Source organism: Diceros bicornis, chromosome 7, assembly GCF_020826845.1.
Source record: "Diceros bicornis minor isolate mBicDic1 chromosome 7, mDicBic1.mat.cur, whole genome shotgun sequence".
NCBI classification, from domain to species: Eukaryota; Metazoa; Chordata; class Mammalia; order Perissodactyla; family Rhinocerotidae; genus Diceros; species Diceros bicornis.
This window is the reverse complement of record NC_080746.1, coordinates 24,455,630-24,483,488: the sequence shown is the minus strand read 5'-3', so window position 1 is coordinate 24,483,488 and position 27,859 is coordinate 24,455,630. Positions and strand designations below refer to the sequence as shown.

Sequence of the window (27,859 nt, the reverse complement as noted above, 5' to 3'; positions counted from 1 at the left end):
GTGGACTTTGGCCAAAATCCTAGCATTACAAACTTTAATACTGCTTTTTTATAGGGTGATTCCTCAACTCCCTCTAACCAGTATGTAGGAAAAGTGGTAACTAGGGACATTTTGCTCAGAATACAGGCAAACAGGGAAGCTGCCCTGAGCAAAAATCAAAGCTGACCTATCTCTAAACCATACTCTCTCTTCCTCTCAGTTAACTATTCTGTAATCCATGTTACATATATCAAGAAACTGATTATATTCTTCTATGGCTTTGCTTTTAGGTGGTAATGAGGTGAAAAGTGTTTCTATAGTACCTTTTTATTAGAAGTTAATGCACTAATGAAAATAAAAACCATCCCACCAGCAACTAGGACAGACCATACTTTCACGTGTCTAAATGAACACAATCATAAGAGCTACCTGGGCCTCCTACTTGCCATGGTAAATCTGCTACATTATTTGATGCTATCCTTCAGTTTATGGAGCACACATACTCACCAGCTGGCCCGCCAGCAGTGGCATATACTCAATAATGGCCAGCCGGACCCTCCACTTGGCATCTTCAGCCAGCTCCACTATGGCAGGAAGGAGAGACTGAGAGAGCTGACGGATTCCAATCACTTCATTTACACAATCCAAATTGGAGATGATATTCAAACGAACTTCAGGACACTGCAAGTACACAAGCCCCAAAAGAACACATAAAAATCAAGTTCTTTGACCTATATTCTCCTATTGTCAAGATGAGGTAAAAATTGCTAAATAAATTTTAAAATAAGGAAGTATTCACTCAGGCGAAAAAAACTATAGTCTTGGAAGAAATACTTAAAACTGAGTACACAAATAATTCAAAGCACACAAATGTAACTGATCTTAACCAGAATTTTCCATGAAAAGTCTACAGGACAGTAAAGAGCACAGGCTCTGGAATCAAATTACATGCATTCAAATCCCAGATCTGCCATTGCTGAGACCTTGAGTGAGTTATTTTATCTCTGCGCCTCAGCTTCTTCATCTGTAAAATGGGGATAATAAGACCCACCTCATAAGATTGTTGTGAGGATTACATGTAACAATACATGCAAAGCATTTATGAACGTGCCTGGCACACAGTATTACTCAATAAATGTTAGTTATCGTTATAATGTTGATATTATTATATTTAAAATTAAATGAAAGAAACTTTTTAAACAAAGATACATGAAGTTTGAAGAGAAGAAACCAGCGCATGTAAGCAGAAATCAGGCAGAGAGGATGAACAGATATTTTTTTTTTTTTTTTTTTTTTTTTTGTGAGGAGATCAGCCCTGAGCTAACATCCGCCAATCCTCCTCTTTTTTTTTGCTGAGGAAGACAGCCCTGGGCTAAACATCGGTGCCCATCTTCCTCCACTTTATATGGGACGCCGCCACAGCATGGCTTACCAAGCAGTGCGTCGGTGCGCGCCCGGGATCCGAACCAGCGAACCCCGGGCCGCCGCAGCGGAGCGCGCGCACTCAACCGCTTGCGCCACCGGGCCGGCCCCTGAACAGATATTTTTAAGTCTATAAGAATGGTTCCTTGTGCCCATTTTCTGGGGACTTGTAATCTCACACCCAAACACAGGGACTGTCATTGGTTTAAAATAAGTTACTTTTTAAAATCTCTTCATCCCTATTTTGTGTTCTATTTTAGTGAAACCCCAAACCAAAACCAAACCAAATCACTGACTATCAAAGACAACAGAATTTATAGCCAGACTCACCTCATCCTTTAACTGAGCTAAAAAAAGAGGTAGAAGATGTTCAATGGTATTCTCTTTGCCCAAAATGGTAGACAATCCCATAATTACAGAAGCTAGAGCTGATTTGACATGCTGATTTGTATCAGATACTAATTCCTAAAATAAAATCAAAATTAAACATCTTTCTTTTTTGCAAGACGACAGAAACTTCCATACCATTTCCCAAGGCATTTAAAAAGACAGCATTAATTCAATATTGATTAGTTGATGTTTCCTCAGACCATTAAGTCAGATGACATAAACCTATGCACCAAAGAGTATTTTACAATTATAAAGCACTAATAAGTGATAAATAACAATGGCACACATTAACATATCTGTCCCATTCATCTCTTGTCCACATTTAAACTCAAAGAGCTTTAAGGTAAACAAACAAAAAATTGAGGTAAGATTTACCTTCATATAGGGCAGAGTGAAACAAAATATAAACTAAAGTTAGGCTTACCTTTATATAGGGCAGAATTTGATTCATAATTATGGTCTCTCTACCTTCACTGGGCAAGTTCTCACAAAGTTCTAAAAGAGATAAATAGAAAAAAATAGTGCTTACATAGAGCCATTTACAAGAAGCCAAATAAAGAAATTTAACCAGGTTTATCAACAGCTTCAAGTTAAATCAAATCATACATTTAACAAAATAAGCTCCAAGGATGACAAATGGCTCTTATAAGTGTACTTTTTCGTCAATCTATATGCCATTGTGTATCACACCAATCCAATCTGAAAAGACTTTTTTTTTATTTTTTACTTTTTACAGAAACAGGATAAAATGGCTGTTTGGTTTTAAATATAAAGGGAGGAGCTTTATATGACAATGTAACATTTTTACACATTGAAATAATTTCTACTTATTTGAAAACATATTCTATAACAAAAAACATGCAGAATTCACTGACATAAAAAATGCACCAAAATGAATGACATGCTGCAACATCAACTGAACTCCCTAACCTTTGACTTTGTGGGCAGCAGCTGCTCGGACTTCAGCTTCACAGTCTTTAAGTAGGTTCTGAAAGGCGGGGATGAGGTCATTTAGGGTGATTTTAGGACCCACAGCTTTCTGGAGCTATAAAAGAATTCATACAGGTTTTGATGTATGCTAACAAAATAATTAATGTGAACAAAACAAAACAGCGTAATCTTCATGTATATGTTCTAGCCACAAGGACTTCCAATTCAGAAGAATTAATTCAAAAAACTTTTGGCACAAAAACAAATCTGTGGATTTTTGTTTTCTTTCTTTAGAAAGTATCAGTGCAATAATTTTACCTCTGAAAATTTGTCAGCTACCATATAGCGAACTCGCCAAGATTTATCTTCCGCTGCTTGTCGAAGAGTAGGCATCACCAAAGCCTCAAGGTCATCCTGAGAGAGTAACTGGGCAATACTGACACAGGCTTCCACAGCTAGGAGACGCACTGAATCCTAAAGGAAGAAAATTTCTCTCTGTTAGTCAGACAATATTTACTGAGCGCCATGGGGCAGTGTGTGTGGTATGGGCCCGTGCTGTGGGTGTCGTTTAAAAACAGCAACAACTACACTATATGCAGTTTCATGTCTTTATGTCTTGAAATAGCTGCTCCCGTTGCCTCAAATGGCATGTGAAAGCCATAAAGGTACAAAACGACTTTGTTCTGAAAGTGAACAGCAAAGTAATTACGTTGGCTAGAGTGCAGTTTTTATTAAGGAAGATGAAATGCAAATGTAAAGATAAAGGAACAAAAGAGAACATTTTAATGATGTCGTCAAAACCTCACTGTAATAAGTTGTGGGATAAAAAAGAAAACTACACTTGTACAAGTTGTTTATAACAGATCAAAACAGAGAAAGAGAATAAGGGTAAGGGAATCACTTAGGAAGCTGTTTTCAAAATGCTCAGTTTGGGGGAACAGCAATAGGAGTTTAGGCATAAGATGATGACTTGGAAAGAAATACACAGAAAAACAAATTAAAAGATTTTGTTAGTAATATTAATAACAAAAAAAGTTGGATTTCAATGTTGAGGATCAAGTACAGAATAACTTTGAAGTAGCCAAGCCTAGAAAAGCAGAGCAGAAAAAATTAGAAATGTATGAGATTAATGAACTCAGCTTTCCAAATGTAAACTGCCAGTGTCAGTGGGATCCTACATGTCCTCTGAGCAAGTGGAAAATAAAATTAGACAATCAATGAGAAATTAGGAATTGAGACTATAGATTTGGAAATCATAAATACGTACAGACGGAAAATATGTATACATATGAGTACCCAGGAGAAAGAGGACAAAAATTTTAAGTGTATGTATGTTTGTGCATATATATATATATACACACACACACACACACACAGACAACAGAGAGAGAACAGCGACTCCACCTTTCCAAAATATTACAAATTTAAAAAATTGTAGATCAACAATAACTTACTATATGCCCAAGACACACCCCTCTATCCAAATGAACAGGCTGAAAAAGGCATTACTACGTTCTTGGTAGTGGCTATACAGATATTTTTGGATTCCAAAAATGATGCTAAATCAAGGGACTACTATCATCTATGGAAATAGATACCAATAAATATTTGTTAATCAATTACTTCTCTTCCTGGGGGCCAGCCCCATGGCATAGCAGTTAAGCGCGCATGCTCTGCTGCTGGTGGCCCAGGGTTTGGATCCTGGGTGCGCACCTATGCACCGCTTGTCAGGCCATGCTGTGGCAGTGTCCCATATAAAAAAAAAAATGGAGGAAGACGGGCACAGATGTTAGCCCAGGGCCAATCTTCCTCAGCAAAAAAAAAAAAAAAAAAGAGGAGGCTTGGCATGGATGTTAGCTCAGGGCTGAGCTCCTTCACACACACACACACACACACACACAAATTACTTCTCTTCCAGAACTCCTGCTTTTCTCCCCTACACCTGCTCCTCCTCCCAGAATCTTCTCTATCTCAGCAATGACACCACCATCCACCCAGCTGCTCAAGCCAAAAATCAAGATCTCCTTGATTCCTCTTCCCTTCATCCAATCCAACTGTAGTTCTACTGACTTCCAACTCCAAACCTATCTCCACATTCCCTCCATCTTCACTATACCACCCTAGTTCACCATCATCTCTTGCCTGGATTACTACAAAAGCTTCCTAACTGGTCTTCTTGTTTTTACTCTCACCCTCTACCTTACAATTTACAATCATGTGCCACATAATAACGTTTCAGTCAACAAGAGAACACATGTATGATATATAGCCTAGGTGTGTTGTAGGCTATACCACTGTAGGTTTGTGTAAGTACACTCCATGATGTTTGCACAACAACTAAATCACCTAACAATGCGTTTCTCAGAACGTATCCCTGACATTAAGTGACACATAACTGTAGTGTCCACCCAGAATCTTTTAAAAATATAAATTATATCAAGTCACACCCCTGCTTAAAATCTAGGTGTATTCCCACTGCATCTAGAAAAGAAAATCCAAACTCTATACCCTGGCTTACAGGCCCTCCATGGTCCGGCCCCTGCTTATCTTCTACCTCGTCTCTTATTAGTGCCTTTCACCTACTATGTTCCAAGGTTACAGCCTTTACACTAGGTGTCCTTTGTTCCCTGGATTCTCTTTTCCTGGAGCTCTGACACTCTAGGAAAGGGCATGGCCAGTATTTTTCTTTTGTGTCTCAGTTTATGTCACCTCTTCAAAGTCCTCTTCTGACTAGCCCGTCTAGAGGAATGCCCTGTAATCACTCCATTACGTCACCCTACTCTATTTTCATCATAGCATTTATCCCTGATATTTTGCTGATTTATCTGTTTTCCTTCATTAAAATGTAAACTCCATGAGACAACAGGGTCCTTATATGACTTGTTTAACACTGTATCCCAGCACTAGAACAGTGTAGTAGGTGTTCGATAAATACTTCTCCAATGAATGAATAAGCCAGGAGCAGCAATTCTAACAGTGGTCAGAGGGAATACACACACACGTATTTTACAACTAAGCACTTAATATTTTTTTGAGTATCAACTGCTTCTAATACCACAACTAGACATTACATGCCTCTTGATAAAAAGTACACCTCCACCTATGAGTGATCTTATTGCCCCAAAAATATCAAACCTAAATCTCATGAAGCCTCTAAATCAGGGGTGGGGCAAACACTGGCCAAATCCAGGACATGGTCAGTTTTTGTAAATGAAGTTTTATTGAAACACCGCCATGCCTGTTAGTTTACTTATTATAGTGCGTTCGTGCTACAACAGCAGAGCTGAGTAGCTACAACAGAAACCGTCTGGCCCATAAAGCCTAAAATATTCACTATCTGGCCCTTGACAGAAAACATTTGCAAACCCCTACCCACCACCCCCCCGACTCAAGATTCAACTACCGATGTGTAAGAAATACAGAGGACAAAAGAAAATGTTAAATTATACCATGGAAAATGTAATCAAGAAAATCCCAAATAAGGATTCTAAACTTATGCTGTCCAGTGTGGTGACCACTATCCATTGTGGCTTCTGAGTACTTGAAATGTGGCTAGTGCCGCATGTTCTAATGATAATTATTCTGGATATATTAAGTTAAATAAAATATATTATTAAAATTAATTTCACCTGTTTTTACTTTTGAAAATGTGGCTACTAGAAACTTAAAATTAATAGGTAGCTTACACTCTATTTCTGTTGGACAGTGCTGTTTTTTGGGTTTTTTTTTGTGAGGAAGATCAGCCCTGAGCTAACATCCATGCCAATCCTCTTTTTGCTGAGGAAGAGCGGCCCTGAGCTAACATCTATTGCCAATCCTTCTCCTTTTTTTCCCTTTTTCTCACCAAAGCCCCAGTAGACAGTTGTACGTTATAGTAGCAAATCCTTCTAGTTGCTGTATGTGGGACGCCAACTCAGTATGGCCGGACAAGCGGTGCGTCGGTGCGCACCTGGGATCCAAACCCGGGCCGCCAGTAGCGGAGCGCGTGCACTTAACTGCTAAGCCACAGGGCCAGCTCCCTGGACAGTGCTGTTTTAACCCATAATGTTTGAGTAATAAAAGTGCAAAGAGGGGGCCGGCCCAGTGGCGCAAGTGGTTAAGTGCGCGCACTCCACTGCGGCGGCCCAGGGTTCACCGGTTCAGATCCCGGGTGCGCACCGAGGAACCACTTGGCAGCCATGCTGTGGCAGCGTCCCATGTAAAGTAGAGGAGCATGGGCACAGATGTTAGCCCAGGGCCAGTCATCCTCAGCAAAAAAGAGGAGGACTGGCACTGGATGTTAGTTTAGGGCTGGTCCTCCTCACAAAAAAAAAAAAAAAAAAAGTGCAAAGAGAAGTAAGGAGGTGGTTCCCATAAAAGTCAAGATAAAGTGCTAGTCTTAAGGGGGTGGGGAGTGAGGAACAGAGAGTGAAAGGGGGAGGGTGTGTTTGGGAGGGAGCCCATGGAGGGCTCATGGGGTATAGTGGCTGTTCAAGTTCTGTCTCCTTTCATAGGCGATAGTTACAAAATGACATCACCTTATAATAATTCATTAAGTTATATATACATTTTGTGTTTTCTATATGTTATTTTAATAAATTTTTAAAATTATTTTGAAAGTAAGATTTGCCATCTTTAGATTTAGAATCTGAAAAGGAGACTCATCAGTATGTGTCTGGTACCCTTAGTCCTGCACACATGTAGTGATTCTAGTACAGGTGCTAGGCAATTAAAAACCTGAAAGGACTCTTCTAGTGTTCAGGAGCTCTGGGGGTTGATCCTCTGAAGCACCACACAAAGGTAGTACAGCCTAGCGGTGAAGGCCGTGAACTCTGGAACCACAGTGCCTAGATTCAAATCCCACTTCCAACACTGCTAACTATGCAGCCTTGAGCAAGTGACTTCAATTTCCTGTGCCTCTGTTTCCTAACATATAACATGGGGTATCTACCTCATGGGGCTATTATGAGGACCGAATTACTTCATATATGTAAACCACTTAAAACAGATTTAGAAAAATTAAGTACTTTATTTAGGTGCTTGCTATTGTTATTCTTGTTATTTCTATACCAAAGAGATCTAGATCCTTGGATTTAAAATTGCTATTATGCAAAGTCACCCTAAACATTCATATAGAGAATGCAGAGGCTAGGCAAACAGCTTTCCTAACCATGCTATGCTTGTTTATCTGAAAGTCAAAAATGCCAAGAAACATTACTCTGCTAAATGACATCCCAGCCTGCAATGCCCAAAGGTATGTCACCGCTTAATGCAGCTTTGGTCTTCCTTTCTAATTATGGCTCCCATTTCCTCTTTGATTCCCCCTCCTTTTCTCTTTGACTCCTCCTCCTTTTAATAGCTCCTAACATAAAAGAAAATCATAGTCTGGTTAAGAAAGAATTATAAGGACACTGAGATGGGTCATATTAAACTTTACGTAGGCCAGAATAAGTATTAATGTTGCAAAAAGGATCCTGACATGAGAACCAAAACTCCCCAAAAAAATCTTAAAATGTTAAAGGAGAGGAGCATATCTGTGTACCTTACATACTAAAAGTTAACTTACCTGTTCATCTGAAGCCAGATTAGCAAACAATGGAACAATTTCACTTTTCACACTATCTAATTCCAAAACTTTTGCAAATTCGCCCAATTTGGAAGCAGCTGCACGTCGTACCATTGGTGTGTCATCTGAGCACAGGGAACGAAAGTGTCTGGAGCAAATAAAATAAGAAAAGTATTTCCTGTCAAATACCATTGATTAAACACCCCCCAACACACACACACACGCGTGCACGAAGACATTTTAGAGGTTTTTCTCTTACAAACATCAGTGATTAGTCTTCTACATAAAAGTGACAAAGATAAAACCACTAGTATATTCAACTGGATAATAAAAAGTGATGTCATCAATCCTACTATCCTGCTATCAGCCACTCACTGGTAACAGGGTACTGTGTAAATCATCAGCTATAAGTTCCCAATAACCCCAAATAACTAAAAAAAAATACCGTATCTTACTGTCTAATTTCTGCTTTGAGAGCATTTGAAGCCCTGGGATAGCAAACGCTGAACAAACCACACGCAGATGTTCGAGAAGTGAACCAATCCCCACTCGCTAGGCGTTTCACCAGAGGTACAAAGTGGGCTTCCAGAGCAACAGGAGTATGCTCCTGGGAGATCTGCCTCAGAGACTCCACTGCCTTGTCTCGAACCACAGTCTCTTCCACGGTTGCCAGACTTTCCAAAGGAGGCTGAATAGACCAACAAGGAAAACCAGAGAAGAAAATTTACTGAATTAGGTTAGATAAAGATTATCACCTTTTTAAAGTGACTGAAAGGAGGTGGTACATGTAACCAGAATGTTAGCTACATCACACCAAATGGTTACTTTCGGTTCACACAGTGATAACATATGGTGTGTCCAACCTGAAGACACGATTTCTGTAGGACAGCCAAGATCTCATGTCCCAGATGGCAATTCCCAGATGGTGTCTACAAATGACACAGTGGAAGAGACTTGACACAATATTAATATTATTGTGAGCTGAATCACTAGGTTTAAAAGATATGTAGCCAAATTCAGACAGGATCATGTATATTTCCTCAAGAGTAAATGCAAAAACATGAGCAACGCTGGGCTCCACAAATACAGGATGACATCTCATTAGGCCAGAGTCCACAGCCTTTGGAGTATTATTCTACCATTCCTGGAGGTGGAAGCAACCCCTGTCCACTAGCTCCAGACTGTCAACTTATTCAACCTATAAAAGGTTAAGTACAAATCATTTTTTTCAGAATATATCCAGAATCTTTCCATGAGCCAGATATAAAGCAGGAGTTTCTTACAGAACAATTAAGTGAAGAGCACAGAGATGGTAGGAATCCTTGCTTGCAGCTTTGGAAAGAGAAGAGACCAAAGGGATTGGTCTGGACTAGGATCAGTAAGTGAATACGACACAGCCCAGTGAAAAGTAAAAGAGGTTCTCCGAACCTCTGCCTTTCTGGGTTTGCATTTGGACTAGGTAGATTCAGCATACGCCACGAGCTGCAAATGCTAAATACAAAACCCATATGTAGAACTGACCAAGAGAGTGAAACAGAATTATAATTAGTCAAAGGAAAGAAGCATGTCTACCTAACATGCATTTTGAAAATGGTTTGCTATACACAGGTAGAAAGTACTCAGCTTTCCTAAGAGGTATTTCAGAAGCCCTTTGAAAAAATACTGCTTTCCTCCTTGTAAAGGCTTTTCATGTTTGCCCCACCTTCTCTGACCTCCTCTCATGCAGTATCCTTGGATAATCTCTATCACTACACAGGACAAGGCCAAGCTCCTGAGAATCACATACAAGTTGTCTCTTGGTTTGAACTCTGCCTATTTCTCCATGCTCTTTTCCTACTGCCCCCAACCACCACTCCTGCCTACTCCAGCCCAACACTATACTCCAGCAACACAACCTGTTTCGGGCTTCCAAGCCTCTGCAACTCATTCTTTCAGTAAATGAGTACTGTTGTATTTTAGCACTGAGGACAGAGAAGAAACAAGACAGACGGTTCCTAGCTCCAGTGGAGTTCATATTCTAATAGAGGAACAACAACTAATCAAGAAAACAATTAGATGGTGATGAGTACTCTGTAAAGAAACAGAATAGAACGATGTGATAAGGGGTGACTGGGAGACAATCGCAGGTTGGGTGGTCAGGGAAGGCCTTTCTGAGAGGATGCACTGAAGTTGATATCTGAATGACAAGGAGCCAGCCATAAGAAGCTCAAAAGAACATTTTATTAGAGGCAATACCTAGGGCAAAAGTCTTAAGGCAATAATAAGCTTGGTTTATTCAAAGAACAGAAAGACGATCACTGTGAATGGAATGAGGTTATCAAGAGGGAACACGATATGAGATAAGCTCACAGAGGCAGGTTTTGTAAACTAAGATACAAGCTAAGGCAGAAATGTGGATTTTCTAAGAGCCATGGCAGGGAGTGATCCATCTGCTGGGTGAAGAGTGAACTGTAGGGGTGAGGTGGGAGGCAAGAGGGGAAAGCAACTAGTTAGGAAGTTACTGTAGTAATCTAGAGGAAAGATCATGTGGCCTGGAAAGACTAGAGGAAAGATGAGCCAGCTAATAGTAGGGATGGAGGAAAGTGGACTGATTTGGAATGTATATAGAATCTGTAGAAGTTACTAATGGATTAGATGTGGGAAATGAGGGAAGGAAGATTCAAGAATGTCGTCTAGGTTTTGGCTTGTGCAACTGGGTAGACGGTGATGCCATTTACTGAGATGGGACAACTAAATGAAAGGCATAATTTTGGGGAGAAAATTGAGATCTGTTTTAGGCATGTTAAATTTGAAATGTCTGTTTGACATCCTAGTGGAAAAATCATAGGCAGATATATAGAGACAACAGATAGATATCTATATCTCTCTTTCTATAGCTATATCTGAAGTTCCATGGAAAGGTAGAGATAAAATCACAAGAGTCAGCATGATATACACAGTATTTAAGCCCTGAAGCATACATGCCTATCTTCTGCAACTATCCAAATTCCTAGTCATCCTTCAAAACCTAGTTCAGACATCATCTCCCATGAGGTCATCCCTGATCACCCTAGGTTAACTCTTTCTCTTCTCCATTACTTGAGTACCTTGTATGTGCTTTCATTTTTCCATCTAACACTGTACGTAATTATTTGTTGACAAATATGGACAGAGACCTCATTCCATTCACATTAGTCTTCTTTAACATTAACACTGTAACTTCAGTGCCTGATATAGTAGGCTCTCAATAAATGTCAACTAAATTGAAGTGAACTCATCAAATTCACAAAGTAAGCCAGAAGCAAACGTTATGCTTACGATCAAAGACAAAAAGCTAACAAACATTTCCAAAGTCATGACACTGCTAGATGAGAATTAAGATTTCCAATTTCAAGAGAAAAAAAAATAAACAAAACCAATCAAATCCTTTTTCTCCCAACCTCTAAACTAACAAATAAGTCTACAGAGGCAGAAAAGAGGAAGTTCTTATATTCATAGTCAGAAAAAATAAGAAAGGGTTGAGTCCAAAGTACCTACATTATTTGTTCTCTCAATAGCTAACACTGCGACTATCCATAAAAAGATCTGCATAAAAAAATGCTGCAGTGTGTCTACCACCAAACAATGTATCATTTATACTGCAAAAGTTCTAGAAGGAGGGCAGGCAGAATATACTCACCAGCAAACAGTGGGCAAAGTCAGGACCTCCCACCAGGCCAGTGAAACTTCCCAGCTGCTCTGCAAGAGCTAACAGTACCTCATCTTCATCATAAATTGTATCTGGAAATGACAACAACCCAATACTCATCAACAAGGATAGCTGGCCCAGAACTGGACACTCACATAAAACTAGGAAGAGACATGAAGAGACTTAATATGTAACTCGACGGTCCTGTCACAATCCTTTAACAGTCTTTTCTTCCTTCTCAATCAAGAGTCGTCTTAGATCTGTTTTACAGAATGAATTAGAAATTCATAATCCCATTATCAACAATTACTTTACTATTAGCTAAACAGTTAATGTTTGAATATGTCTGGCCACAATATTACAATATGCCCTGTCCTGTTCTCTTTTGCCCCAAAAGCATCAGGCTCAGTTTAGCACTTAATAATACTGGGGGTAACAAATGCTAAAAAATACTCAAAATTTTGAAAGCCACTGGAAAACAGAAATGCCCATGCCTTTCTTTAAACAAAGATTCACATACCTGTAAGGAATGGCAGCAGTTCAGTTCGCGTCCTTTCTACTCCAAGTGCTAGAGCAATTGTTGATAACTTCTTAATACTGTTGAGACGGAGCTTTAAAAAAGAAAGTGGAAAGAAGAACGAAGTAAAGAAATAGTTGTGATTTAGACCAAAAGACAAAAGTTGCCAACAGGTGAGATGGCGTACGAGTAAGAATGAGGAAAACCTTCAGTTTAGATTTTATTCTATGAGGAACGTCAGGAGCAGCGTAACACGGCTTCATTAGGAAGATGTCCTAGTAGAAACACTCTGAAGGCCCCATTAGAGAAATGAATGAAAGAGAATACAACATCCAGGGAGTGAGACATTTTAGAAAGGGAACTCTGGCAGTGGTGAAGCAGGAAACGGTTGAATACAACTCCCGCCTTTTCAAAGAAAAGTTCGCCCAAAGCTGCCACACCGACTCCTCTAGGTTCATCAGCCACCCCACCCTCTTTCTACCCCACGATCCCGGCCGGTTTGCAAGCCCAGAGGAAGGCATTCATTCACCCGCACTTCAAAGGGCCCCTTGGCGCCGCTGCCGGCTGCTCAGCCCCTCGCGGCCCCGCGCCGCCCTCCCTGCGGCCGCTCGTCGACAAGGACGGCCGGCCCAGCGCTCGACGCGGCGCTCCCACCGCACGGCCCGGAAGGGCGCCCAGGCGGGAGGCCGGTTCTCCCACAACCGCCTGGACCGGTGGGACGCCGGGCAGACGCCTCAGGAGGTCGGGAGGAAGGGTGCTGGAGAGCTCCCCGGGAAGGTCGCGCCGAGGCACCACAGCCCCTCAAGGGTCGCTCCCCTCCTCCCCTTCAACTTTCAGCTCGGAGCCCGCCTCTTTCCATCCCCCGGCCACCCCCACCGCGGCGCCGGCCTTCCCGCCTCCCTCCCACGCGCCTGGCTGGGCCGCCTTCGCTCCCCGACCCGAGGCCAGTACCTGCACGTCCTCATTGCGGAGCTCGTCGATTAAAACCGCGATCGGGTATAGCGAATCGTCTCCATCTCCGCCCGCTGCCCCGGGGCCGAGCCCAGGGCCCGCGGCGCCCGCCATGTTCTTTCTCCTCCGCCTGGTTGCTGCCTCCGGCCCCGCGCCCAGGCCCCGCCCCGCGCCCAGGCCCCGCCCCGCGCCCAGGCAGGCGGAGCTAATGCCCGCGCTCCTTCTCCGCCAAGGTGGAGGACCTGGATGTCTGCCGGGCTGGTGAAGGCCCTCGCCCGGTCCCCCTTGGGGGAGCTGTAGCTCTAAACACCAGAAGAAGGGTGGGCTAAGAAACCGAATGGAGCCCCTGCGTCCTTTCCCCAGCCAAAAGAAACAGGGGCAAGGATTCATCCTGTTCGTGGTGCTCTGAAGGGGTCAGGGACCTACTTGAGTGATCCGTGCTGTGTCCTCTTAGGATTCCGGCGGACCAAAGAGGATGCCCAAGGCTAGGAGGAAAAAAGATTTAGCGCCTCCCCTCACTTCATCCTGGCCCTGAGCCAGTGGGTCTCCAGCTCTAATTTCCCCACTAGCCTCAGGCTTCCACAGAACCCCTCCACCTCTTCCTTCGGCCTGTGCGCCAGAATTGTATCTGGCTCCTGCTGCATAAGACAAATAACGCGGGCGGTGAGAGAAAATGAACAGTGCTGTCCAAACTCCCCAGTCAATATTTTTTCCGCCTTCTCCATGCAAGCTGTTAAAAACATGCTGCTCTCTTGTTTTTGTGTTTCTTTTCAGTTTGGTACTGGAATGGTGCCTTCTGTTGTATTTTCTTCCTCCCATTTTTTAGATCTTTAGCATGCTAGAAGTACAACAATCAAGCAAAACTAGGACAAGCTTTAATCCTTCCAAATTGAGTGGAGTGGCTACTTTGCTTGTACAAGAAAGGCTAAACTGGCCTCCCTAGAACTCCAAGAGTCCTGAAAGGCAGCAGTGGGAGGATGTGAGGGTATGGGAGTTCTTTCTTAAAAAACTTAATGGAAAGTTTTCATTTACCCTTGTTAGGGCAGCAGAGAATTACTAGAATGTCCTGTCTTTTTGTTTGTTTTGGACTATAAGCAGCTTAGACTGATACCTATATATGGTGATCACAAGCTTTGAAATGGTAGTTCTATGTCTGATTAATAAAAATGTAAAATTATTAATAAATGCAATTTAGGAGACTTTTTCTTTAAAACATAGGGTTCCTGGAAGTAAATACAGTAGATAGGGCATATGATAGTAGTGGAAGTTTGGGAGTGAATGGACCTGAACAGTATTTCTCAAATTAGGTCTATGGATGTATTCTCTAGGGTTTTAATTTTGTTTTCATTTTGATAATATTTTTTAGATTTGCATAAGCATATACTGGATTATTTGGGTGACCACTTCATAACCTGGTATTGCCACGTGATTTCAGTACCTACATTTGCACGTGTGTTTCAATTCTGCTTTTATTGTTTGGGGATAATGAGAAACGAACAGAGGTGGATTTAAAATGAAAATGGTGTTTTCATGCACAAAATGAAAGCCAAAAGACATCATGGGGGCCAGCTCGGTGGCATAGTGTTTAAGTTCATGTGCTCTGCTTCGGCAGCCTGGGGTTCGAGGGTTCAGATCCCAGGTGCAGACCCACCCACTGCTCATCAAGCGATACTGTGGCAGTGACCCACATACAAAATAGAGGAAGACTGGCACAGATGTTAGTTCAGTGACAATCTTCCTGAAGCAAAAAGAGGAAAATTGGCAACAGATGTCAGCTCAGGGCCAATCTTCCTCACCAAAAAAAAAAAAAAGACATCATGGGACTGCACTGTTGCAGTAGTTCTAACAGAAAAGTGGTGAGAAAATTGAGATGTCAGAGGTCACTTGGTGGCATAGGCATGTTGAACTCAAAAGACGTTGATCTTTCACAAGCAATACCATAGTCACAATACAAGGGATAATTTAGTCTAAGCAAAACATCAATTGTCATGTTAAATTACTATATTAATATGCATAGTATTAGTTTTGTGGTTTCATATGTATTTAATATGTAAATCTTTTTTGGTTTTTTAGTTGTATAAGAACTATAAATAAAAGAACATTATATTCCTACTTTATATTTATAAATTTAAGTAACATTGTAATAAAAATTTAATTGACAGAGTTTTCAAGATTTTTTTTTCCTTTAGAAATGGATCCAAATACTACTCAAGTTTGAGAAACAGAGGGCTGAGAGGTTTTTTGATTTAGTACTTTACCAGTACTAAACAAGTAGATCAGAGGGGGTTCCTATTGGCATGGAGAGGAGAAATCTGTTTCCTTATACTTTATGTAAAAAGTCTTCAGAAATGATAAAGGAAGCAAATGCAGAGAGAAGCACATTAAGTCAATTCCAGACATACCATCATCTAGATATTAGCTTAAGCTTAGACAACCCTCCATCTGCTAAACAGAAATTAGCACATGGATTGATGCTAAGCTATTTTGTTTAAAACTCAAGTACGCTTTGCTTACTCAAGCACAATGAATTGGACACCTAAAGAATAACTATGATTAAATACGAAATCACAAGCTGAGAAAATAGGCCCCAGAAAATTGCCTGGTTTTAGAGTCATCAATTCTGGACTTCAATTCCCACCTCTGTCTCTGACTCATTGTGACATACCTCTCCCTATGCCTCAATCCTGCTTCTCACCCCCTCATCTCCAATAAAATGGAGCTAACCCCCTCTGGTTCCCTCTCTGGTTACTGTGATGATGTGAGAATGAAACAGGTAGTAAACATGGAGATGCTAATAAATCCTTCAATAAAGAAAGTGATTAAAACAGAGTGAAGCAGAAAGAGGCTATTTCAAAAATTGGGCCACATGGAAACTAGAACAAAATGTAAGACAGTCTTTTGGAGAGTGTGGTCCACTGACTATCTGAATCACATAAGTTGCTTGTTTAAAAATGCAGATTCCTCTATGTCAATTATTTCTCAGTAAAACTGGGGGAAAAATGTGCATTCCTGGCCTCCACCCTAGATTTACTGAATCAGAATCCCTGAGAACGGGGCAGGACATTTTACCGTGCACCCCTGGTGGTTCTAATGTGCAATGACGTTCGAAAGACATTGATTTAAAAAGTTCATCTGGAAAAATAAGTACCATATCAACAAGCATCTGCTCAAGGAGAGTCTGAAAAGAGTATCTGGAAGCCACCTCAGTCCAGAAAAAGCAAATGATAGCTACAACTGCTTATCAATAAGCAATTCTATCCCTATTGGCTGTGGTTTTTGCCAGATTAAGACGATCCCTCTTTTGCTGGATTCCTGGAAGTCAGCTAGGCACTACAAATACAGAACTGTGTCACTGAGCTGTTTCCATATGCTCTCTTCCTCTCTATTGCGCCCTCTGGTCTCCTGTCCACATCCCACACACACAAGAAACTAATGACCAGGGAGCACCAGAGGGAATGGCTGAGATAATGCTGAGGATTTGAAGCAACACTCAGGAAACAATGTGACATTCTCAACACTGAGTTCTGATACCCACATACAGTTCACTCACCCAGTGAATCAAGGGAAGACAGGGTTAGATTTGCCCAGGTCCTGTCAGATGAAGCATCAAGAATATGGAGCAGCACAGGCAGATGGGATCGATAGCCATCAACTCTTGTGTTTCTAACAGCTCTCAATGTCACAACAGAAGAGGGTCAGTCCTGAGGAAGCCTGAATGACGTCATTGTGCTCTCTGACCTCTCACCTCACATGTACTAAGCTTGCCTCTTCCTCACAGTCCACAGAGCTTTACAAACAGGCGCTCATTCCAGGACTGATCTGCTCCAGAGTCACCCCACTGGGAGAGAAGGCCAAGTGCAGCAGAGAGACCTATATGTAGGTCGTTCTCTCAGGGCAGACCCAGCAGTGCCGACCCATTGAAAAGGCCATCAGGAAAGTGGTGGATGGCCCAGTTCTTGTACAGAAAACCTGAGGTACATGCAGGCATTTTCCAGCTTTCTTCATTTAGCAAGCTGACCCTGGTAAACAGATTCCCAGGTCTGCACTTAATTCATTGCAAATTAGTAATTATCATTATAGTGTTAATGATATTTTGAATTTATGTTTATACAAAGAATATCCTCATTCTGCGGGTCTCAAATATTCCCCCCTCAACTTCACCTCAATATTTTTACTTTCTTTCTCTTCTCTGCTTTTTGGCAAAATTTTAAACCCATTTTCATGGCTGGGAATACTTGACAAAGAGAAAAAGACTTTACCTGGAGTCACACAGTCAATCAGAAGAAGCTATGGAACTCATAATCAGGGATTATCACTACTCTTTGCTTCATCCCTACCTTCATGCCATAGCTTATCACTATATATAAAAAAGGTATGGGATTTCCAGAGCAAAACTTTGCTTGAATTATTGGGAAGAGCAAATCAAAGAAATGGAACAGTCAGTTCTGATTCAGGGCAGTACATACAATGGTTAAGAGAGTATACACTGGAGTCAGGAAGACCTAGATTGACATCCCAGCTCTCACATTTACTAGTTGTGTAACTTTGGGCAAATAACTTATCCTCTCTGATTCTTGGCTTTCTGCATCTGTAGAGTGGAGCTGTAAAGCTTACCTCATGAGGTTGTTAAGATTAAATAATTCATATATAATGCTTAGATTAATGCCTGACAAGAGTAAGCCCTCAAATATTATCTATTAATAGTTATTATTTACTGAGGACGCAGAAGCAGGTAAGAAAACATTCCGGCCAATTAAGCATTGGCAACAAAGAGGACCAGTGTGAAAGGATGAAAGGAGTACATGATTTAGAGTCAGAAGACCTGACACAGGCCTTCCAGAAGTTTCCTCATTGCTTAAATAGGGGAAAATCTTACCTTACTTCTCTCTCGGGGTTGTTGTGAGGAATAAGATCCATAATGTAAAGTACTTTGTAAATGGAAAGCACCACGCAAATGTTAGAAGTTATGTTATTGATTACCAAGGGCTCACTGAATCTGGTGCCCAAGCCGAACACAAAAAGAGAACATCTGGAGACCTATGCTCAAGGTGCGCAGGCTCCCAATTCCCCAAGAGGAACAGCCAGAATTAGTACTTCCTCTAACCACAAGGGTAGATTTAAGCTACAACAAACCTGGAGATCAAACAGGCATAGCGACCTTTCTCAAAAGCATTAGGTCTTTGAGTCCTATTATGAGCTAAAACTTTCTGAGGACAGTCCCCTAGTTATCTTGCCAGACGCTATACAGAGCTCAACAAAAACCCTTTGTTACGGTGTTAACTGAAAAAGCAAGGTACACAGTGTTACTGAAGTTGTGGGGTGTAATTTAAGCTGAAAATGTTGAGAAATAATAGATTGCTCCTAAACAGGTAATATTAAAATATTTTAAGATTAAAAAAAAACCAAGTCCCAGAACAGTGTATGTAGTAGCTTACCATTTGTGTAAAATAGAATGCACACACATGTGCTCGTATAAGCATAAAAAAAGTCTCTAGAAGGACACACATGACTAATCATTGGTTGATTATGGGTAGATATTTGGGGAACAGAAATGGAAGGGAGAATTTTCAATGTACAGTATATCCATTTGTCCTTTTGTTTGTTTTTTACTATTTACTAAATTTCAGATTTTACTCAAAATTTTACCCATTTTTCCACTACTGCCTTTTTTCTGTTTCAGGACCCAATCCAGGATACTGGATTGCATTTAGGCTTTCTGAATTCTGAACCATGAAAAGTATTACGTACTCAAACAAACCAACCTTCTGGCTCTTGGTTACCACACCATAGACTGCACTCTGCCTCCTCCTGGCTGGCTTTCCCCCTGGCATCTGTAGATGTGTATAATAGCCCCTCCTGCCAGCTATTCCCTGTCTGGCCCTGCTATGTCCACAGGGTAGAGTCCAGTCTTCCTTCTCTCATTTTTGTAAGGCCTTATCACCATGCCTTGTACTAGACCCAGCCAACATAAGTAACAGCTTTCAGCATCTGGGCACACTGTCCTCAAGCTCCAAATAGACAGAGGTTTGATTTAGCAAAAGCAGGGATGACTTAAAATATTCCTGGTCCCCTGAAAGCTTTTCCCAGTGGTGTTCCCTGAAGATGGTATTCTTTCCCACTTCTTTTTCTGATCTGTCCAGCAGAACTGTTAGGAAAAAGGTCATGGGAGTAAGGAAGAACCAGTGCCAAGACCCCCTGGACACACCACTCGCATCTCAGCAGAAATTCAGCTGGAACCATAATCAGAAACCGGGATTTCCACTAACTTCTAGGGCTTCAGGAAATCAGCTCCCTTTCTGATCTAGCTATGTGATTAAAATTGGCTGGGGGCCAATTTTAGTATTCTAGAAAAGCCCCTACAAAGACTGAATGTATTATCTGCATACTCTCTCTTACTAGGATAACCTCCAGGCTGTGATTACTGAAGGCAGATTACAAAGATGGTAAAAAAAAAAAAAAGTGGAACAACTTTGACTAGATCCTGTTCTGATCTCTGCCCCTCTAACCATGCCAGGTACCGCAACATAATATCCAAAAAAGGTCAAGGGCTCTTCAAAGATGTCTTGAAATAGGGAGTATAAGATCCTGGTTAAGACAGAGGGTCTGAAGTCACATAGACTGCTTGGGTTTGACTCCCAGGTCGGCAACTTTCTACCTAGATGATCTTGGGCAAAACATTCAATATCTCTGAGTATCTGTTTCCCCATCTTTAAAAAGAGGATAATGATAGTTATCAACCTCATAAGGTTGTTGTAAGGATCATGTGAGAAAAAAAGCAACTTGAAACATTCCTGACATATAGTAAATGCTTAATAAATGTTAGCTATTATTCATATGATTTCTCCACAGAGCAAATCCACAATCTAGAGGGTATAAAAAAAACCAAAAAGAACCTAAAAAATAATAAAAAAACCCCAAAGCCTAATACATTCCCCATATAGTTCTAAGACTGTGTTCAGAGGAGGGTGTCTATGAGGCGTTACACATATAAAGAAGGGAATCTCCTTCAATATCAAAGAGGACCTTCTCTGTTCCTCAAGGCCTAAATCTGCCTAGGTGGGTACCCTACACTTTTAAATGCAAATTCTACTTCCTTCTGCAAATGTTTGCTTTTCACCCCATGACCTACACATGAGAAGCAATCAAAGAATATTTAAAGCCTTTTACTTTGCAGGGGCTCAGCCCCTGCCAAATGCTAATACCTTCCATTGAGCTACTATGCTGTGGATAATGTGTTGGCTTCTGATGGAAGGGAGAACCCTGGACATTCATATATCCTTTGGGTTGCCTTTGATGATATCAATAAGTTAGCAGAGGGCCGGCCCCATGGCTTAGCGGTTAAGTGCGCGCGCTCCGCTGCTGGCAGCCCGGGTTCGGAACACCGGGCGCGCACCGACGCTCGGCTTCTCCGGCCATGCTGAGGCCGCGTCCCACATACAGCAACTAGAAGGATGTGCAGCTATGACATACAACTATCTACTGGGGATTTGGGGGGAAAAATAAATTAAAAAAAAAAAAAAAGTTAGCAGAGGCAAAGTTAAGACTGTGTGTATGACATGGTTTGCTCATGTTAGGAACCTTGAAAATGGGAAAAATGGTTGATAATTACCCCTAAAAATAGCTGTTTCCCCCTCTCAACCAAACGTATATCATTTATTACCTAGAAATACCATCAAGGTCATATCACATATGTGTCACATTTCACACCGAAATTAACTGAGAAGACTTGACCTGTGGATAGTTTACCAACCAGGGAATCACCGTTGTGGTGGATGATCCATTCTCCATCAATTATGGGTGTGGGTTTCTCCAGGACATTTTTGCAATTATAGCAATATAAGAGTGCAATGTAGGGATACAGAGTCCAAATAAATGCAGCTCAGATATTTCAATTTACACTGGAATTTCGACACCAAGAATACAGCAAATACTGAAACTAATTAGATTCCAGGAGGAAAAGCAGGTCTGAAATTTTTAGTGAGACTAGGCTGCCCTCTGCTGGACACTAAGGAAGTTTCTATGCTGGCACTGCCAACAGGCTGCCCCAAGTTTTCAGAAACCGTGCTGGTGGAGACTAAAACAAAACCAAAACCAAAAAAAACATGGCAACAAATTCAAACTTTAGTGCTATTTTTTTGGATATCTCCAGCAAGCACAGACTGTGGGAACATAATTATAGAAAAAAGCCCAAGGAAAGGGGAAAGGGCTGAGTTAAAAAAAAAATTTTTGTAAGATTGTTTTTATAAATGGAGCACAGTAAAACCAGCCTCCTTTTCTACATAACTCCACAAATATTTCATTGGCAAGAAAAAAATGGGAACATATTATAGGAACTACCAGGAAGCCTTAGAGACATATTATTAATAGGGAGACAAGAGAGAAGCAAGACCAATTCCTGAATGATACATGGTGTCTTCTTGTTGGTTGAGTGAACACATTGCAAGTCATTTCTCTCAAAATGAGATTAACCTTTGCTCTCATGTCTGAGGGGGTTAGCAGCAGCTCCAGAGAAACTCTGCAGAAGACCAGCAGAGGAGTGACTAAGGGGACTGTACTTGTCTCAAATAAACAGAGCTAAGTATAGAAAATCTACAAGGCAGGCTCCCACAGTGCGTCCTGAGCAGAAGGGCTTAATACCCACACGCATGGTTTTTTCATTCTCCTACTCTAGACAGCAACAGCTCCTCCTCTGAGTAGGCCAAGCAGTGCCAATCAATAGGAGTTGAACGTAAAGGCCAAGCAGTCTTCCCAAAGGTTAGATCTGCCTGCTCGAACTCTCTTCTCCCACCTCATAAATAAATAAATAAAATGGCACTTGAATGGGTCTGAAGTTGCCAAAATTAGTTATTCCTTTTTTCCAGATGTGTTATCATTCAAACGTACAGAGATGAGAGGATCAATGGGAAGAGAAATGCAGTAAATTATTAACACCCATTAGCGTACTTCAGTACCTTATTAGTTAACTGTTTCCCAGAAAGAAGGGCCCAGAGAGAATGGGAAATAGGACAGGTAAGGTTTGATAGGTCAGAAAAAGTAGAGAAAAGGGTCTGGGGTGGGGAAGAGGCCTCAACTGAGGTCTGGGTGGCCAGGGGTTGTAACTGGAAAAGGACACCAAACATTTTGCCTACTTATCTTTGATCTTTGGTGTGACTGTTTTGCCTTCCAGTCTCTGATATCAGCAACAGTGGATACTAGAAAAATCACCTACGGAGTTTTTAAAAAATAATGATGCTTAGGCCCATCTCAGGCCACCAACTCAGATATCTTCGGGGGGTCAAGCAGATAGTGGCAATTTGTTAAAGGGTCCTCAGGTGACTCGTGCAGCTCTGCTTGAGAATCACTGCTCTGTAGGTCATATCTTCTCCAGCATTGAGTATGGTGTTGCTGAAGCAGCTAGCAAACAGATCAAAAAGCACACCCTCCTCATTTGGCAGCTTGGGATTCAAGAGTTAAAACGGCAAATTACAGGCCAGTGGCACCAGTTTCCAAATACTGGTTCTGCAGGCAAATGATGGTCAAAAAGAACCCTCATAAGGCAGGTAATGGCCGGAATCCATGGTTGTAGGTCTGTGAAAAACTCTTGTCAGAAAAGTTTGCCTAACTCCCACAATCTTTTGGCTGTTAGGACCATCAAGAGTCACCTGGTTTATACTTTTATCTCCAGGCAGGTAATGAGAGAACAAGCATCCCAGAAACTAGAAGCAAAAACAAAAAACCCTATCACCTTGAAAAATTTTATGAAAATATATTAAGATTCACTTAAAATTAAAAACCAAAAAGCTCATACTCAGGTAAAATGCTATTTAACTTGTTAACTTAATCATAAGCTATTTATTCTAAAAAGCTACAATAGGAGTTCCTAGTCTGTCCGTGTTACTACAACTCTGTAATCTCATATCCCTTATCTGAATTTCCCTCATTTCATTTATCAAATCTGCTGGTTACAATTTGTTTCAATGTCAAGTCCATGCTGAACTCCACAGCTGAAGAGAGCTAAAACAGCTTTCAGTTTTAAAAAATCACTGGCTACTTGGTATTATTGAATTTGAATATATAACTACAAAGTCATCCTGCAATGAGACTTCCTTTTCCCAGAAGGGCAATTTAGCTAGCAGGAATGGAGCACCTCCTCACACCTGGGGGACAGGCTTCCTGCCCTAAACTCATTCAGGTCTCCTGGGCTAAGTCTGACCCTCCAAAATCAAGATAATAGAAATATTTGGGGCTGGCCCCGTGGTGTAGTGGTTAAGTTTGGCATGCTCTGCTTTGGTGGCCCGGGTCTGCAGGTTCAGATCCTGAGCACAGACCTACACCACTCATCAGCCATGCTGTGGTGGCGACCCACATACCAGATAGACGAAGACTGGCACAGATATTAACTCAGGGCTAATCTTCTTCAGGAAAAAAAAAAATCAATAAAGGTACCCAATCTCTTTTTAGAAGGTACTCTGAGGAATCTATCTTTGTGTGAAAGCCTGTGTACTTCAGGAAAATTCCTAAAATATATACAATATTGAGCCTCACTCACATCTTCCAAATTGCCCTTTGAGTACTACAGGACTTAGGACTTGCTGTATTTTCTGTGTCTAAAAATCTGCTAAATTGAAAGCAACAGCTGTTTATTAGTTGCAGGTTTCTTTTTACTGTCTTCATTGTCAATAAACATGTACAGTACCAAAATGATCAGGGAACTGTGTGGAGCACTGGGAATACAGAGAAGTGTGACATGGTCTTTGTTCCTAGAAGTGCCAAAAATGTCCGTGAGAGACAGGTGTCAGGGGTTACATGTTAAGGTTCTACGCCATTAGTAAAGACACTAGGTACTCAAGAGGGTTCAGGAAAGGAAGTAATCGCAGGAGTCTGAAGTGTAAATAGGCTTCATAGAGGAGAGGAGACTCGAGCTGACCCTCAAAGTAAGAGTAGCAAACAGAGAGAAGGATGACCTTCTAGACATAAGAAAAGAAATTCACTAAGGCTGTGGACTGCTCCTCCTGGAATTATATAATAAAGCATCTTTCTCTAAAATAACTTGCGAGAAATTAATATTCCGTGCTCTTGGATATGGAAAGATATTCTAAAATAACTTGCGAGAAATGAATCAAACCAAGTTTCATGGGGATTTTGGGTCCCATGGGAAGAAAACTGATAATGAATGGATGTTTTAAAACCAGACGGCTACTAGAGCTACTGGTTATAAGGTGCAAAGTATAGGAATGACGTTAGGAATTCATTCACAAAAAAGTTTTACTGCTCCTGACAGCCTCTGCCAAATGGGGACAACCTAAATGTGAGACATTACTAGATACTCATTTCTATGAATATTAAGACTCTCACAGTCCAGAGATTCTTAATCCAAAAACCTAAGATGGACCCCGAAACTATCTTTTAGGCACAACTTTGACACATTGAGTAATTCCTACTGTGCTTGGTTTTTCCACAAGTAAAATAAAACTAACCCTCACTGGGTTTCCCAAAGACTTCTTCCCAGCGTTTTCAGAATCAACATTTTGGGCTATTTGGCCTGTAGAAGACAGGTCTATACACTGAAGGGTGGTAGTGGGGGAGATGGAAGGAGCTAAGCTCCTTCAGTTTCCAATCTCCACCAAAGACTTAAAAGCTAAAAGCAAAAGAGAAAATACCACCTTAAGAAAAGGAAAATCAAACTGCCAAGATTTATTTAACTTTTTCTTTCACAGAAAATACAAGTATGTAATGTAAACACTGACACATGAAATAAAGTACATGTATCAGGAAGACAAATGAATTGGGCAATACTCTTGCTTCCATACTGTACTGCTTCCTGATTTCATTTGTAGCATGAATCACACGGTTATAAATATTGGAAAAATTAAAGGCAACAGTCATCTAGATTTACCAAAACACCAGAAAGCCTCTGAAACCTAACAATGCCATACGGAAGTTTGATCTTTCTGTTGCAAAAAAATTAAAGCTAAGCACATGTCCATTTATCCATTTACCCAAGGCATTTAACATCGGAGCGCAAGAACGAATTAACACAGGAGCTTTAATATGCCTGTGGAGGCAAAGATTAAATTGTTGCCTCTTTTCCCTCTTCAGAGAGAATTAAATTAACCAAATTAAAAGCAGAGCTGCCTGACGCTGGTCAGAAGACAGCACCATCACAGTGAATTCTAATGTCAACAAATCCCATGAAATGCAAAACACAATAAAGGATTGCCATTGGTGCTTTGTCCAAACGGTCACTCCAGACCTAACGCTGCAGAATCACATGGGGTTTTCAAGGTTATTTCCCAGAACTCCAAACTAGGAAAAATGACCAAATTAATGGCTGGGATCAAGAACCACCTTAATTTAAAACAAAGAATCTCTTTAAACTTGAATTCAGTAATAAAGAGTATGGGCTTTGATTTTCTGTGATTATCCCAAGAGATTAAAATGACGGATCTTCTTTCTTATCAGAAGACACCTACAGGTGACAGGTAAACTTTGATAATAGATGCCTCCTACACAGTCTGGTTCAATAATGGGACTCAGTGTTGTAAGATCTGGGTTCAGATACGGCTGCTTAAGATCTAGAGATCAGAGGGCCCTGGAATTGCCAAGTACACCCACTCCCTCACTAAGCTCCATAATCAAAGGTTATTACAAATAATCTGTAGTCCTTCATTCCTTGATACTCAACAATCTGTGGAGAAGTAAGTACCTCAGACACTTTATCCTTTCAGGGAGCAGAGCAGTCAGCTCATGATGAACTGATTCTCTGGAGGAGAAATGCTACTCTGACCAGGTGTTTTTAAACTCGTTTTCCCAGGCAAAGCTAACCTACCTGTATTGCTGAAAACAGAGATTTTTTTAATGCGCTTATATAATATCACATGAAAAACACTTTCGCAACAAAAACCATTCACTTTTGTATCCCTTACCTATAGCATTTGGCACCGTGTTCTGCAATTTATTGTGCTCTCACTATAAATATACATAGAACAGAAAAAAACAAAATCAGATTTTAAAAGGGATAGGAACTGATATTTCCAAGGAATCCCTGGATCAATCGTGACCTTTTTTGTGCTATATTACAATACGTTTTTGCTCAGAAGGCTTTTTTTTAACATGCAAGATGATAAAATAGATCAGCATTGTACCACTTTGACTAGAAAGAAGCCACTCATCATGGACTTCCATTACTGGACTCTTATTTATCTCTGCAAAAAGTAGAAGACTTTAGCCACCGTGAGGGACAATACACTATTACTGCAGGAATGGCAAGATATTTCACTGAAAATTCTCTATGCTGTAGTCAGACCACATGTGCCACTACTTGCCTTGGAAAACATGAATCAAGTATTGAGAATTAAATGTCAGAAATCTTTACAACAGCAAGTGGGACCCCAGTTTATCCTCCCTCTCTAGTTATCATTCTATTCTGTCTAGACCTATTGCCTCTCCAGTGCTTCAACCCTGTCCCAGATACTCCTTTAGAGGGGATCCCAAAGAGGAGACTTTTTATATGGTGACTAGCCATTTTCTCCTCTCTTGGGATCAGCTGCTATTTTTCTCTTTGAAAAATGAAAGATGGAAACTCTGAAAAACAGATTCATCTTATTTGCAGAGACCAGACACAATTACCCTTACGGAAATAAGGCATCTATAATGTGACCCCAGATTGACTATTGATATGTTACTGACAGGAGATCCTGTGTGGCTGCAAAGGAGCACGACTTTCCTGCCACAGGCCGGCTGCATTACGGAGCACTGCTGTGATGGTTTACCAACAGGCAGACTGGAGACTCCAAAAAACTCAAAGAAATACAGATAAAATTCTTCCTTAAAATAGAAAGTTACATTATCAATCAGGTCTCTGGCCGACCTCATCATTCTTTCAAGTAATGTTTTCACAGTCAAGTGAAAAAGTATGGGAGAGCACTAGATGAGAAGTTAGGCAACCTAGGTTCTAGGCCTAGCACTATTACTGGCTGTGCGACCTTGAGCAAGTCACTTTACCTCCCCCCATAGTCTCAGTTTCTTCATCCTTAAAATGGGGATAAAAGCACTTGCCTTGTCTACCTCATGCTGTGACTGTGAGGATCAAATGAGATAATGTGAAAGAGCTTTGTAAACTACGAAATACTGTATGTAAGGTAAAGTAATAGTACATACTTATTACATTTTAATTAGGTCCTTATCACTGCCTATTTGACTAAGGAGTACCCCATGCAGGATGTGCTTTGCAACAGATAGAACTAAAAATAAGTGCTGTAAATATATACTTGTCTTTTTCACTAGGGTTGTTAAAAAAGGGAAATTATTAATTCCTTCAGAAATGGCCTCAGAATACATTAGTTAAAAATGTGATATCATCTAAATCTATCAATTGATAGAATTAATTTTTATTCAAATATATCTCTATAGTTATAGTCTGGTCTGTTGATACCTTTATCCAGGGAAGTCTTGAATTCAAGAAATAGCACGCTAAAAC

The 27,859-nt window shown here is 40.9% G+C and overlaps 1 protein-coding gene across 2 annotated transcripts in view; it reads right to left on the bottom strand.

Annotated features, from left to right (window-relative positions):
- The window catches only part of PPP2R1B (protein phosphatase 2 scaffold subunit Abeta), a 36,584-nt gene extending 23,051 nt beyond the window's left edge, over positions 1–13,533 (bottom strand). For both annotated transcript variants that reach the window (XM_058545248.1, XM_058545247.1), the window contains exons 1-10: positions 13,402–13,533; positions 12,454–12,544; positions 11,925–12,025; positions 8,722–8,954; positions 8,267–8,414; positions 3,040–3,195; positions 2,722–2,836; positions 2,216–2,286; positions 1,732–1,866; positions 487–660 (exon numbers count right to left, since the gene is read on the bottom strand). In XM_058545248.1, the coding sequence (XP_058401231.1) occupies positions 487–660; positions 1,732–1,866; positions 2,216–2,286; positions 2,722–2,836; positions 3,040–3,195; positions 8,267–8,414; positions 8,722–8,954; positions 11,925–12,025; positions 12,454–12,544; positions 13,402–13,515 (1,338 nt within the window). In that variant the 5' untranslated portion in view covers positions 13,516–13,533. The remainder of the gene's footprint in view (positions 1–486; positions 661–1,731; positions 1,867–2,215; positions 2,287–2,721; positions 2,837–3,039; positions 3,196–8,266; positions 8,415–8,721; positions 8,955–11,924; positions 12,026–12,453; positions 12,545–13,401) is intronic.
- Positions 13,534–27,859: the final 14,326 nt, after the last annotated feature.